This window comes from Triticum aestivum, chromosome 3A (genome assembly GCF_018294505.1).
Source record: "Triticum aestivum cultivar Chinese Spring chromosome 3A, IWGSC CS RefSeq v2.1, whole genome shotgun sequence".
Classification (NCBI taxonomy): Eukaryota; Viridiplantae; Streptophyta; class Magnoliopsida; order Poales; family Poaceae; genus Triticum; species Triticum aestivum.
The window spans coordinates 84,568,694-84,584,242 of NC_057800.1; the positions used below are offsets into that span (position 1 = coordinate 84,568,694).

General features: G+C 48.1%; 1 protein-coding gene across 3 annotated transcripts; it reads left to right on the forward strand.

Moving 5' to 3' along the window:
- The first annotated feature begins 627 nt into the window (after nt 1-627).
- On the forward strand, nt 628-9,152 carry LOC542970 (protein GIGANTEA). Of its 3 annotated transcripts, none has more exons than XM_044483161.1 (16): nt 628-848; nt 2,655-2,794; nt 2,939-3,055; nt 3,150-3,227; nt 3,324-3,378; nt 3,467-3,609; nt 3,706-3,962; nt 4,608-4,666; nt 4,873-5,113; nt 5,184-5,334; nt 5,465-5,674; nt 6,150-7,649; nt 7,750-7,818; nt 7,965-8,183; nt 8,342-8,434; nt 8,519-9,152. In XM_044483161.1, the coding sequence occupies exons 3-16, from the start codon at nt 2,969-2,971 to the stop codon at nt 8,822-8,824; spliced, it is 3,468 nt and encodes a 1,155-aa protein (XP_044339096.1). In that variant the 5' UTR covers nt 628-848; nt 2,655-2,794; nt 2,939-2,968; the 3' UTR covers nt 8,825-9,152. The 3 variants fall into 3 exon arrangements, with proteins under 3 accessions (XP_044339096.1, XP_044339097.1, XP_044339098.1); XM_044483162.1 differs by having other exon boundaries at nt 2,951-3,055; XM_044483163.1 differs by lacking the exon at nt 2,655-2,794 and having other exon boundaries at nt 658-848.
- Nucleotides 9,153-15,549: the final 6,397 nt, after the last annotated feature.

Below are 15,549 nucleotides of genomic sequence, written 5' to 3' on the forward strand. Positions count from 1 at the left end.
CTCCGAGACTCTTAAATACATCTATGATTGTATTCATACATTCGCATACATGTATATGTTAGTATATTTTCTTGAAATCGTAATATCGTAAAAGATTTTTTTTCATGACAAATCTTACAAATGTTTTAGGCTTTTAGCCTTATATATGTGATTTTTTTGCGAGTGAGATGTGAATATTTTTTGATATTTTCAAACAAAAACCACGGTAAAAAATTATGGAGTATCTAGGAACGAATGTACTATTGCTAGTAACGCTTGCATGGCAACGCTCAAGTTATTACCAAAAAAAAGCAGAGAAGAAAAACAATTGCATGAATCACCAAAAGACGGGGACCATTTTGAATTTTACTCATAGCGCGAGGGCCAAGATGCGAAACGCATGTGCACGGGAATATGCGATGGATGGCTGGCATGGCATGGGGGGTCATCCATGCATCCATGCCATGCGCCCCTCCCGAAAATATCAAGGCCATGTCAGCCACGCCCCCTGGCGATCTCGCCAGCCCCCAGCCGTGCACGCGCGAATAAGTATCTCCGCGCACCCACAGGTCGCCGACCTGCGGGCCCGTCGCTCCATAGCCCAGGTGTCAGTCATGTAGTGCACCGCATGGGCTCCACCCCTCGCCCCGCCAGTGAAATAACGGAGCAAACACTACACAGACCACCGCCTATCCCTCCCATTACGGAAAAAATCTTTTTCTTGCCTCTCCTCGCCCCTCGCTGTTTTCTCTCTCCTCCTCCTCTCTGCCTTCGTCCCCGCCTCCGCCCCGCCCCGCCCGCCGCGCAATCCCCTCGCCGGCGCTGCCGATTCGCCGCCCGAGCTCCGTATTGGAGCGCTCCCGACCGAGGTAAAGCTCCTGGATCCTCCCTCCGCTACCCCGAACTACCCCCTCCCCCAGCTCTACGTTTTGTTCATTTTGCGCCGTGTTTGTTGCTCTGCCGCCTTGATTTTCGCTCGCGGCTCGTGGAGCCGGTAGATTCGCGGGTAGTCTGTGTCTGAGTGTCCTCGGGCGAGGCGTTGGCGATGGTTTTACTCGAGAAGTCTTGTTCCGGCGGCGAGGTTCAGCTGATTGTGTTGCAGCTTCTCTTCGTAATCTCGAGTAGATCAACGGGAGATGGACGCTTGTTCCTGCGAAATTCGGGGCGATTTTGGCTTATCCGCGAGTAGCGCGGATTCGAGCTGGGGCTTGCTCCTTTCCAGGGTGTCATTTCGGCGCGCAGATTTCGCAGTTTCGGCTGAGGATGTAACTGGTGGAGCGGAGATAGTTATTGGAAAATCGTTTGGGGGTGCAGATGGTTCTATGTTAGCTTATAGTTTTCCGTTTGAATCCAGAGCTAAACAGAACGTCACAAGCAGAAATCTCAAAAGAAGCGGGTGCTGTGTGTCTGCAAAATTTTACTTACTTGCTTTTGAAATAATATCTGATGCGCAGAATTAAGCTCCACTCCTTTGGGTTCCGCTGCTGTTTAACTTCCGAGGGTTACGTGTTGGAATGGATCTATATTGCATTTGTCTACGTGCTGTTTTCTGAATTAGAAACGTGGGATGTTCGATAATAGAAAAAAAACATGGTAAGGCAAGTGGACTACCAATATTGTTTTACCCAAATTTGGTTAGCAGTCATCTGACTTGCAGTTATAGCCCCTCTGATATATGTGAATTATTATGTTCAGATTTGTACGAACTTGCACAGTAGCTATAAGCTTACAAAGTAGCTCTACTATTATTTTTTTCTCCTTTTCCTCCTTCTGGTTTTTGTTTCTGGGGTCCCAGTTCCGAGTTGTTTGCTTTGTTTCTGCGTTGTGCCATTTTGGTGTTACTCATCTAATACAAACGGCACACGTTTTGATCTGATGCGTGTTCGAGAAAGACGGCATATCTTTTATTTCTTTTAATGAAAATGAGAATGGTTGCTCCTTTTCTAGATGAGAATTTGATGCTTCTAGTTGTGTAAAAACACATTGATTTTACACACATCGGCTCTTTCTTAAGTCCAAAAGACGATCCTCAGCTCCGAAACAAAATCGTTCAATTTGCAACCTAAAACTCACCCCGACCCCCCTACCCACACTCAACCCACCCATGCTGAAAAAAAGAACATCTTTTGGAAGACGTGCCATTTACGTCCAAGGCAGCCATCTCTCGAACTCGAGGAATCATGTAGAGCAAAACTGGATCTGAAACCAATGATGAAGATGAGCAGATGACTGTGAGCCCTTGGATCCTCATCCAAGGGTCAGAGTTGGCGATGAGATATTTCTTTCCTTTGCAAGATTCCTCAAACCAAACACCAAACCAATGTGTTCCTATACTATCTTATTTCCCCAAGCATCTGGAATCATTCCATTCCATCCCATTCTCAAATTCCAGGATGGTTCCATTCCAGTCTACCTCATTCCTCAAACCACTAAGGGTTTTAGAGTTGAAATCCTTGTTCTGACTCTGGTAAGGGCTAGGAATGTAAACGAGACTTCTTTCTAGAAACATGTTGCCAAGGCTATGCAAAATTTGTTCCATTGGCTAGTTGACCTCCTCTCCTTTTCTTTTGTCAAGTTTCGGCAATATTTCTTGTTTTAAAATGTATTAAAATGACATCTATAATAATGTCCCTTTCCTTCTTTCGATTTTCCTTTTGCTATATTTTGCAATGCAGAGACGTTAAGCGCCTATGGTTGGAACTGGTTGATATGATATCTGGTCACATTGTGGGATGCAATCCCCCCTTAGTGGGGGGTGATTGAAGAAGTCAACAATAGGAGAACTTGCATCTTGCTGAAGTTTTCTGCTTCTGAGGCAAGTAGCTTATAAGAAGAATAGGGAATGACATAGATGGATAAACTGACCGGCTATTTTAGCATACTGTTGATATTAAATATGCTTTTATTGCTAACTGGGGCAGCTTTTCTAATTTCTTTCTTTCTGAGTGTTCCTCTCTAGTTTCTTGAGCAGGCTCTTAAACTACCAAGTATGTCAGTGTCAAATGGGAAGTGGATTGATGGGCTCCAGTTCTCATCACTGTTCTGGCCCCCGCCACACGATGTGCAGCAGAAACAGGTACAATGCTCATAGTTTAGCTATGTTATATACGCTGTAACTTTGTAGACACCTGATGTTAATGCGACGCTTCTGTTGTGTTTTCTTTTTGAAGGCACAAATTTTAGCCTATGTTGAGTACTTTGGTCAGTTCACATCTGACAGCGAGCAATTCCCGGAGGATGTAGCTCAGGTACTGTATCTCTTAGCATAAACTAGTTTTGTTTGTGGTAAAATTTATATCAACTGTTAATATTTATACCCTTCCATCTTTCTTGCCTGTGTGCAGCTAATTCAAAGTTGCTATCCATCAAAAGAAAAGCGGTTGGTAGATGAAGTATTAGGTAACATATGAACTTCTGATAGCTACACATTATTACTACAGGCATATGAAGAAATAAATTGACACTCTTGTTTTTACATTTCACCCAGCAACTTTTGTTCTCCATCACCCTGAGCATGGTCATGCAGTTGTACATCCAATTCTTTCACGCATCATAGATGGGACACTGAGTTATGATAGTCATGGTTCCCCATTCAATTCCTTCATCTCTTTATTTACCCAAAGTTCTGAGGTGAGGCCCTTACTTTTCTGGTTACTTTTAGTTCTCTTGCTTGATGTTGGTTGTGGTTGAAGTTCTGTTACTCATGAATTGTACTTTTGGCTGCAGAAAGAGTACTCAGAGCAGTGGGCCTTGGCCTGTGGAGAAATTCTTAGAGTTCTAACTCACTACAACAGGCCAATCTTTAAAGTTGCAGACTGTAACAACAGATCTGACCAGGCCACAGCAAGTTGTTCTGCACAGGAGAAAGCTAATTACTCTCCAGGAAATGAACCCGAACGGAAGCCATTGAGGCCATTATCTCCTTGGATCACAGATATTTTGCTAACTGCACCTTTGGGCATTAGAAGCGACTATTTTAGATGGTGAGTTGACTCTAATTTCTTTTTATCTTTTTCTTATGAAACGCGACTTAAGGCAATGTGACTATTAAAATGAGCAAAATTAGCGAATGGAGAAACAGGGTAAATAGTAGAACCATGTGAGGAAAATAGTATTGCAGGTGAGCAATAAGGCCGAAACTCAGGAGTAAGTGGCCTGTAATCAAGACCAAACTGCAAGCATCTCCGATATGCTAATGGCAGTGTGCTAATCAACTCTAAATATGCTAATGGGAGTGTATGCTGTACACTTACCACTTACAAAGCCTTTAATCCCAAACAAGTTGGGGTAGGCTAGATATGAAACCCTTTCACGAGGACTTCCCAGGAGGTCACCCATCCTAGTACTACTCTCGCTCAAATGGGTTTCATACCTATGGGACTGGCTAGTTTTTACGTTGGCTCGCCAAGCCTATCACAACCCTCCTCCTTTACCTGGGCTTGGGACCGGCTATGCCTAGAAAACATAGGCGGAGTGTATGCTGTACATGAATAGTAAATGTCAACGCTTTTCAGCTTGTTGGAATATATGCTGTTACTGTTGTAAATCAACAGTTTTGCTATCATACTTCATACACTTCGCTTAGTAATATTTGCTGATTACTCTTTGTTTCATTTTAAACCTATCAGGTGTGGTGGAGTTATGGGAAAATACGCAGCTGGTGGAGAATTGAAGCCTCCAACAACTGGTTAGTAACTTTGAAATAATTTTTTTTGCCTGAAATGAGAAGATGCAGTAACACTAGATGTTTTCTTTATTCCATCGAGATTTTATGTCTTTGTTACTTCTTATTTTGATTATGCGGGTTTTCCAAGTGTGGAACACCTTTTCTTCTTGCAACAGATGCTAATTCTTGCCAAAACAAATGATTAATTATACGTCTTTTTAATTTAGCTTACAGCCGAGGAGCTGGCAAGCACCCACAACTCATGCCATCCACCCCAAGATGGGCTGTTGCCAATGGAGCTGGAGTTATTTTAAGTGTCTGTGATGAGGAAGTAGCTCGTTATGAGACAGCAAACTTAACCGCGGCAGCTGTTCCCGCCCTTCTGCTACCTCCACCGACAACACCCTTGGATGAGCATTTGGTGGCAGGGCTACCCCCTCTCGAACCATACGCTCGCTTGTTTCATAGGTAAGATCCTATCAATTGTCATACCAAGTCTGCTTTCCAGATTATACTAAACGTGTTACTCTCTTGTCAGATACTACGCAATTGCCACACCAAGTGCTACGCAAAGATTGCTTTTTGGTCTTCTTGAAGCACCACCGTCATGGGCTCCAGATGCACTTGATGCAGCAGTTCAGCTTGTTGAACTCCTTCGGGCAGCTGAAGATTATGCTACTGGCATGCGGGTATAACATACTGCACACTGGCTGTTATTTCAGTGCCGTCAATCGTGATGCCTCACGATACAAAATTTCGATATCGTATGTTTTGGGTGTGCATGTTTATTAATCTTGGTAACTTTAAATTTCTGTCCAGCTTCCAAAAAATTGGTTGCATCTTCATTTCTTGCGTGCGATTGGAACTGCAATGTCTATGAGGGCTGGTATTGCTGCTGATACAGCTGCTGCGTTGCTTTTTCGCATACTATCCCAACCAACGTTGCTTTTTCCTCCACTAAGGCATGCTGAAGGAGTTGAAGTGCAACATGAACCACTGGGTGGCTATGTATCATCATACAAAAGACAGGTATGCAGTAGTTTCTGCATGTGGTTAATTTTTTATTACCTGTTTTTTCTTTAGTAAAGACTCGGAAGCATAGTTAGTCTTTTCTGGGGCTTACGTATTCTAGACTCTGTTGTTAAGTTCAGGGGGTCTTATTATACACTGATTTAGGCATTGTTAGTCGCAGTTTACGTTACTGCATTAGTTGAGCTAAAACACTGCAACAGACAGCTAATCCTTATAGTTAATTTCCATTCAGCATTTGATCATTTTTGTATACTTGCTCACGTGGAATGCTTCTATCAATTCGTCAATCACTTATCTTGTGGTTTACCATGTTCTATGAGTAGAGATTTCACACCAAAGCTGCGCATTCAACTATCGTCTTTATTTACACCCTTCCATGTGGGAATCCATGTTTTATTTTTCTTGGTTTTACTGATTGCTGCCTTATGTCTGCATGACTAATTTACCTGCTTGCACTTTGAACTATTCACAGCTGGAAGTTCCTGCATCTGAAACCACAATTGATGCCACTGCACAAGGCATTGCTTCCTTGCTGTGTGCTCATGGTCCTGATGTTGAGTGGAGAATATGTACCATCTGGGAAGCTGCCTATGGTTTGTTACCTCTGAATTCATCAGCAGTTGATTTACCCGAAATCGTTGTAGCTGCTCCGCTTCAGCCACCTACTTTGTCATGGAGCCTATACTTGCCACTGTTGAAAGTATTTGAGTATCTACCTCGTGGAAGTCCATCTGAAGCATGCCTTATGAGAATATTTGTGGCAACAGTTGAAGCTATACTCAGAAGAACTTTCCCTTCGGAAACCTCTGAATCATCTAAAAGACCAAGAAGTCAATCCAAGAACCTTGCTGTTGCTGAACTCCGTACGATGATACATTCACTCTTTGTTGAATCATGTGCTTCAATGAACCTTGCTTCCCGGTTGTTGTTTGTAGTATTAACTGTTTGCGTCAGTCATCAAGCTTTGCCAGGGGGCAGCAAAAGACCAACTGGTAGTGAAAACCATTCTTCTGAGGAGGCCACTGAGGACCCAAGATTAACCAATGGAAGAAATAGGGTCAAGAAGAAACAAGGGCCTGTTGGTACATTTGACTCGTATGTGCTGGCCGCTGTTTGTGCCTTATCTTGTGAGCTTCAGCTGTTCCCTATCCTTTGCAAGAGCGCAACAAACTCAAATGTAAAAGACTCTATAAAGATCCTGAAGCCTGGAAAAAACAATGGGATCAGTAATGAGCTACAGAACAGCATTAGCTCAGCAATTCTCCATACTCGTAGAATTCTTGGCATCCTGGAAGCTCTTTTCTCCTTGAAGCCATCATCAGTTGGTACCTCCTGGAACTATAGTTCAAATGAGATAGTTGCAGCGGCTATGGTTGCCGCTCATGTTTCTGAGTTATTTCGCCGGTCGAGGCCATGCCTAAATGCACTATCTTCACTGAAGCGATGTAAGTGGGATGCTGAGATTTCTACCAGGGCATCATCCCTCTACCATTTGATCGACTTGCATGGTAAAACTGTGTCCTCCATCGTGAACAAAGCTGAGCCTCTAGAAGCTCACCTGACTTTTACATCAGTAAAGAGAGATGATGAACAACACATTGAGGAAAATGGCACCAGCTCATCGGGTAGTGGCAACTTGGAAAAGAAGAATGGTTCAGCCTCACACATGAAAAATGGTTTGTCAAGACCACTCTTGAAATGCTCAGAAGAGGCTAGGCGAAATGGTAATGTTGCAAGTACATCCGGGAAAGTTCCTGCAACTTTACAGGCTGAAGCTTCTGATTTGGCGAACTTCCTTACCATGGATAGGAATGGCGGTTATCGAGGCTCTCAGACTCTCCTAAGATCTGTTATCTCAGAAAAACAGGAACTATGCTTCTCTGTTGTCTCATTGCTCTGGCATAAGCTTATTGCATCTCCTGAAACGCAGATGTCTGCAGAAAGTACATCAGCTCATCAAGGTTGGAGAAAGGTATGATTCGTGTGGCCATTGGCATAACACAACAATGCTTCAGTGACATTCTAATTTTGTTATCTTATTAACTGTATATCTGACATTTTTTTACGTATAGGTTGTAGATGCTCTTTGTGATGTTGTTTCAGCCTCACCAGCCAAGGCTTCAACTGCTATTGTTCTGCAGGTAAAGATTTATTCAGACATTTGGTCGCAATGAAATTTGGTTCAGATTTTGGCTTCTTCTCCCTTGTTCATTTCTCACGTGGGAACATACATTATCTTCATGACGTATAAATATTTCCTGTCATATTCATGGACTCTTGTATGCAGGCTGAGAAGGACCTACAGCCCTGGATTGCTCGAGATGACGAGGAAGGTCAGAAGATGTGGAGAGTCAACCAGCGAATAGTTAAACTGATAGCTGAGCTTATGAGGAACCATGATAGCCCAGAAGCATTGATAATTCTTGCTAGTGCTTCAGACCTTCTGCTTCGTGCTACAGATGGGATGCTTGTCGACGGTGAAGCTTGTACCTTGCCTCAGTTAGAGGTAAATACATATACAAACTTCCTTCACAGAATACCACAAACATATCATCTGTCGTACTTTGTTGTCATTAAAGCAGCATCGACTCATTTTCTTTCTTGAAAGTTGCATGTCATCGATTCTTTCTGACAACATTGCTTCCTGTGATTGAATATGCACAGCTCCTGGAAGTAACTGCTAGAGCTATTCATCTCATCGTTGAATGGGGAGACCCAGGCGTAGCAGTTGCTGATGGCCTCTCAAATCTGTTAAAGGTATGCCCTGCTCAGATCTCACCCCAATTCTGTTCATCAGAAACACACCAACGTTCAGAATGCTAACATTCATGTGGTTTGCAGTGCCGTCTATCACCTACCATCCGCTGCCTCTCCCACGCCAGCGCACATGTACGAGCGCTCAGCATGTCCGTCCTCCGTGACATCTTGAACAGTGGACCACTAGGTTCCACTAAGATCATTCAAGGCGAGCAACGGAACGGCATCCAAAGCCCAAACTACCAATGCACGGCAGCAAACACGGTGAACTGGCAAGCGGATGTCGAGAGATGTATAGACTGGGAAGCCCGCAGCCGCCGCGCCACCGGGATGACCCTCGCCTTCCTCACCGCTGCGGCTAACGAGCTCGGCTGCCCCCTTCCTTGCTGACAAGGCCATATTTGGAGCTGACAATCAGCGACACTTGACAGTTGGCGCGAGCAGTTGCTGCATGGTCAGCGAGCAGGATGGCTAATTAATACCTTGCTCAAGGATGGCTTCCCAGTCTGCCCTGCCCCCATGATGTGATTCAAAGCTGATGTATATTAGCTGATGTTCCCAATCATACGGAGCTTTTGCTCCCCCGGTGTGATTTTAACTTGCAATCTGACTTTAGATGTTCAAGCATATTGAACTGCTTGTGCTGTAACTTGTATTCATGATGTAACCGGAAGATGTCCGCTATGGTAAATGAAGACATGTCATTTTTCGTTCTCCACACACATGCCTATCTGCGGAGCTTCCCCACCGAGCCTGCACGTTTGCGTTACATAGCATGTGCGCAATGGTACCCACTGGTTGCTTTACCTGATTCTCCATCTACAGATGCTAGGATTAACCGAGTCTAGCGAAAACACAGAACTAGGGCAGCCGGACACAGTTCTGGCCTACAAAACAGAAAACTCGTGCAGGCGTCATAACATCCAAAATGACTGAAGAGCATAACATCCAAAATGACTGAAGAGCAACTTCAATGGGGGCGACCCATTTCATCCGTCGCCGATCTACTACAAAACAGGAAACTCGTGCCGGCGTCATAACATCCAAAATGACTGAAGAGCAACTTCAATGGGGGCGACCCGTTTCATCCGCCGCCGTCCGTTTGGATCGGCGCGGACAGAAAAGACGACCCAACGCGTCAACCCAAACGGACACACATCCGCTTTCGTCCGCCTGCCGACCCATTTTTGAGCCAGATTTGTCTCGACGCGGACACGAGACAGACGCGCACACGCTCGCCCTCTCTCCTCCCCGGGCCCGCTGGTCGATGGCACATTGGCCTCTCCCCATCCAACAGCATACCGTCACACGCTTGCTTCGTCGCCGACGCCGCCGGCCATTTTTTCCGATAGAAAAAGGATACATAGATAGTTCTAGCATAGACAGATAAAAAAAAGATGAACTACTCGTCGTTTTCCGACTCCGACTCGGCAATGTCCTCCTCCGACGTCTGAATGTAGGCGTCAACATACCGCTCGTCCTCGGAGTCCCAGGACGACGCTTCTCCTAGCTTCAAGTTCAATTGAGTGGTCTGCTTCCGCGCACGCTTGTCCTCCCGATAGGCGGCTCGCTCCATCCTCCTCGCCTCCCTTTCCGCCCTCCTTTGCTTGTAGAACTGGCGCTCGTCGACGATGTCCTGCGGGAAGCGTTCGCACCACACCACCATGGCTTCCACATCCATCTCGGCGATGGCGAGGCGAGGCTGCCGCCTCCGGTGGTCACAACGATCCTTGTCGGTGAAAAGCCGCGGGAGAGGCGCGAGATCCTGCGCCCGCTGGCTCGACACGTCGGAGAAATTCATCTCCCGACGAGGCCTCAGGAGGCGCCACGCCACCGCGTCGTGCGTGTGGGCCACCTCCTCTGCGGTGTCGAAGGTGCCGAGAATGATGTGTTTCTCGCCAAACCAGATCTCAGAGGAGAAGGCACCGGAGCGGTGCTCGCGGACTCCATGAAAATCCGAAACATCCAGGCGGTGCATCGACATGGTGGCGCAGAGGCGGCGAGGCTAGTGAGAGAGGGCGAGGCGAGTGGGCGGCGAACGGAGTGTGGAGGGAGCACCTTCTTATAGTGAGCGCCGACCGCGCCAAAACCAGCGCGCGAACCTTTCCCGCGCGCTGGAACGCCAGAAGCAGCACGCGCGGTCATGAAATGGGTCGGCGCGTTGGGCGCACTACCGACCCAAATCTAATTGAGAGCGGACGCCGAACGGACGGCCGACCCAAACGAACAAAAAACGGACAAAAGCGTTATTCATTTGGGTCGGTCCATTGGAGTTGCTCTTAGCACGCCTGATTCCAGCGGCGAGGCCGGACCATAGACGTTCTTCTTGCCACACGTGATGGCTCCACGATAGGGTGAGCCAAACGGGTGCACCTGCTGTTAGAAAATTAGGGTTTAGCTCTGTCCTCTATCCCTTTGCCTTAGGGTGAGCCAAACGGGTGCACCTGCTGTTAGAAAATTAGGGTTTAGCTCTGTCCTCTATCCCTTTGCCTTATCGGTGATGCCATTTACAATGTAATTTAAGGCTAGACTGCAGGCTCTATTTATACTGCTAATTCGAGAGACCTGATTTGTATAAAGATAAGCTTTCAAGCAAAAAAAAAGCTTTCAAGCTTAAAACAACTTGTTTTTAAATAGAGTTTACATGCGATTAAAAAACAATATAATTCATCTTTAATTGAACACTACTATTTGCTAGTACGTCCAACATGCACATGTGAGTTTTTTTTTTTTTTGCAAAAATGATTAGATCTATTATCAAAGTTCACCGAAAATACAAAGCACATTAAACATAATAAAAATTACATGTGAGTTGTGCACATTTAGATTAATTATGTAGACCTCGATCTAGTTTCTTTCAATTATTAGTGTACTTGGCCAGTGTTCCTGATACACAGTATATTGTGTTTACATTGATAATCGACCAGCTTCCGGCAGTGCAACAATCATACGATGTTACGAACATACAGAAAGTTGTAATGAATGCACTTGGATTTCATGAATGCAGTTTGCGCTGGAGAGATGAGGTGGTCGATGTGAGCGGCAAGACGCATTGACAGGACCTTAGCAAGAAGCTTGGGGAAAGGGTGGATCTGGCTTATAAGCCTGAAATCTGTGACGTCGATCGGAGTGTCATTCTTCAACAGTAGGGTAACCATGGCGGTGTTAGAGCAACTCTAGCAGATCCCGTAAAACGCTCGGCCCGCAAAAATTCCGGCAAGTATGCGGGCTCGGCCCAATTTTTCGATCAAAACAGAGCCTGCATACTCGCCCGGTCCGCAAAATTTTTTGCGGCAGCCCGCAAACCGCACGCCCCGAGCAGTATAACTGTGGTTCCGTGATCCTTTTACGGGTCCAAACCCTATCCCGACGCCGCGAGCCACCCGATTCCCTTTTCTCCCCTCCACATTCTTCGCCACCGGCGACCACCCGCACCGCCTCCAGCCGCCATGTAGGGCCGCATGTGGAGCTCCGGACGCAGCTCCGGCAGCAGATCCGGCGGCGGGAGGGACCCGGAGCGCGAGCGGCGCGTCCGGTCCGACGGCGCGCGGAAGCGCGGGGCCCGAAAATGGACCAACCGCGGCCTGTCGCCCCCGGCGAGCTTCCGGCGGAGCGAGACGGCAGAGTAAGACCGCCGGCGCGCATCCTTCTCACCCGCGAGGTCCTCGCACGTCGGGAGCTCCTCCTCCTCCGGCGCGGGCCTTCTCCCCGTGAAGAGGGAGTGGTCGGACAACGAGGAGGAGCCGGAGGAGCCGACGCCGTTCGCCTTCGTCCCCGTGAAGGAGGAGCCCGAGGAGCCCGCTCCGCTCGGCCCGCTGTGGAGTCGTCGGGCCCGAGGACTACATCGCGGACGTCGCCACCGTCGCCGCCGCCATCGCCGAGCGGAGCGTGCGCGAGGAGGCGGAGCGCCAGCGCCACACCGAGCAGATCGAAGACCTCGAGTGGCGGCAGGCGGTCACCGCCAACGTCGCCGCCAACGAGAAGGCCGAGGAGTGGCGCCACATCCGCGAGGAGCAGGCAGCGAAGTACGTCGACCTGTGCAGCTCCGGCGAGGAGGATTGAGCGTCTGGCTCCTCCACGGCGTCGTCCATTTGCCGCGACCTCGCCGCCGTTAGATCCGACCCCTCTAGTACTAGTTTAACGTAGTATGTAGTATAACTATGCTTGTAGTTTGTTGATCATGTGATGAACTATGTAGTATGTGATGAACTATGTTTGTGCAATTTCTCCCGTGAAAGTCTTTTTTTCAAATTATGCAGGTTTAGATACGGGTTCTGTTCGGCTGCACTAGTTTTCGACTCGCAAACGCGATCTTCGTGAAACCGCAAACGTGTTTTGCGGGTCGAATTTTTGCGGGGTCTTCTAGAGTTGCTCTTAATGGAATCATCTGATTTGGTGTTAGTGACTGCATATTTTTTGTCTATTGTACTTGTGTCATTCATGGGACAAGCTTTAGTAAGATCGATACATGATTGTACATGTTCACAATCGCCTTAAATGCTATTTGTTACATTATTACTCACATGCTCAAGGAAGCTGAAGAGGAGGAGGATGAAGAAGAGGAATAACCCAGTAGATGGATGGTACTTGAATTGTTTGCATGCATGGTGAATGCAGAATGCAATTTAAGTGGTGAGTTTGCGATCAGAAAGTTTTGAACATGTAACTGTTTGTAGATCAACGTAATACAAGTGAAGGGACAAATGGAAGGAAAGCTGCCACGACTACCTGGTAAAAAAATCTCATTTGAGCTGGGGGGAGAGGGGGGGGGGGCACTGCCCCCTCAGACTTGCGTGTACCTCCGCTTGTATGATTTTTTGTCAAAAAAAGACTACCTACACTTTCGTATTGACAAAACAGACCATGTCCGGACCATATTGGCAAAAAAGACCACGTACATTGTGGTGGCAAGTCTGGCAGCCGACACATGGCGCCTGCCGCCACTGTCGGCAGCGGCAGGACCTGCCACCATAGCCAACGGCGGCAACTTGTGTGTAATAGGTCTGCAGTGATTGGCAACGGAATGGCGAGGCCAAGTAGGCCCTACCGCCATTTTGGGTGGCGGCAGCTGCTTTTACTGTCGACACGTCGTAGTACTTCCACCGTGCAACAACAGTTACTGCGGTTGCATGTCATGGCGGAGTACGCACTAGCCGGGAGTAGATTCCAACACTTGGGTCATTTGCCTTGTTCAAATAAAATCATGCAATACTTGCCTGCCTTTCTGCGGCGTCCAACTGTCCATCCATCAGAATTCTCACAGGCCAAAGGCGGGAACAGTGCGCGTTGCATGCGGGCAGCCCAGCCGGTGTGGCGGCATGGCCCACCTGACCTGTCCGTTCCGTTGTGAATCGCTCCAGAGGCGGGAAAGCTGTTACACAGAAGCAGCCGCCGTCGGTCGTGGCGGCAGGAGCCATGTGTCAGCTGCCAGCCCGACCGCCACAGATAGGTGGTCTTTTTTGTCAATACAATGTGGACATGGTCCTTTTTGCCAATACGAGAGCGTAGGTGGTCTTTTATGACAAAAAATCCCGCTTGTATTAGGTTGATGTACAAGCAATTACATGTTTAAACCTTTTTGGACGCAACTCACTACTCAAATTGGATTCTACATTCACCATGCATGCAAACAAACTCCACCGTTGGTTGCGCTGTTGGCGTCATTTCACCAAGCAAGATTTGGAGTCACCTTTGCAGACGAAGACCACCTTTCGTCATGATAGGATGTACTTCTTGTCCCCCTTCAAACTTGGCCGTTGTGGGATCCCTTCCCGCCTACATTTTGGAGGAAGAGTACCGAGGCCTCTATATATAGGTTAGCCACCACCATAGTAGGGGGATCCAATCCGAACCTTCACTAGCTCACACCAACACAAGAACTGACCTCCTGAGGCTTTTCTTCCTCTGTACTAGTTCATCCTCAGCCCCTCGCGAGGCCAACCCACCCCAAAGTAGGAGTAGGGTCTTACATCGCAAGGTGGCCCGAACCTGGGTAAACTGCCGTGTCTCTTTCCTTTCCCGTTCATCAAGCTAGGCCGTGAGAGCGACGAGTTGGTAGGCCGGGGAGATCGAGTTCTTCGCACGCACCCCATACTTCGAACTTTTCTTGGGTCTGCGGAGCCCCGAATCCGACATTTGGCGCGCCAGGTAGGGGTGCGTCGGAGCCTCTCTCCCATCGATTGATTCGCCACCGTTCCTCCACTCTCATGGCTGATGCTCGTCGAGTTCGTGCTGAGTGCCGGGCTGTCCTCGCCGCCCGCGTTGCCCAGACAGCGCCTGCGGGCAACGGTGCCCCCCATGGTTCCCTATCGCCTGTGGCGAATGCTGCCACCGGCCCCGCGACCCACGAGCAGTAGGCTTCATCGTTGCAGCCTTCTGTGTGGTGCGATGGACGCACCGCCACTCCATCGCTGACTCCGGCGGCTGCTTCGTCTTCCCATGCTCGTCGCGGGCCGGCAAACGCGCATGGTGCATTGCTCATGGCACGCGAGCTCCTGCGCTATCGCCCGACCGATGACCTCTACGAGGACTGGCTAGACCACATCACCGAGCTCGTCAGCGCCGTTGGGAGGCCCCTGCACTGTCTCGTTCGCTGCCTCCCCCACCACCTCTTGCGGGCGACGTGGCCCATGGTGCGCCTCCTCCACTTCCCAGGAAAGATGCCGTCCACGAGCCAAGGCGTGAGGTGATGGGAAACATAGCATACCATTTCAAAAGAAAGGAGGAGAGTGTGTCTACGTACTCTCGTAGACCGAAAGCGGAAGCGTTTGACAACGCGGTTGATGTAGTCGAACTTCTTCTCGTTCCGACCGATCAAACATCGAACGTACGTCACCTCCAAGTTCTACACACATTCAGCTCGATGACGTCCCTTGAACTCTTGATCCAGCAAAGTGTCGAGGAAGTAGATGAGTTACGTCAGCATGACCGCGTGGTGACGGTGATGTTGATGTGATCCGCACAGGGCTTCGCCTAAGCACTACGAGAATATGACCGAGGGTGTAATCTGTGGAGGGAGGCGCCGCACACGGCTAACAGAAGTTGATGTGTGTTCTAGGCGCCTCCCCCCTCATATATATAGGTGGGAGGGAGATGGAGCATCTAAGGAGGGGGTC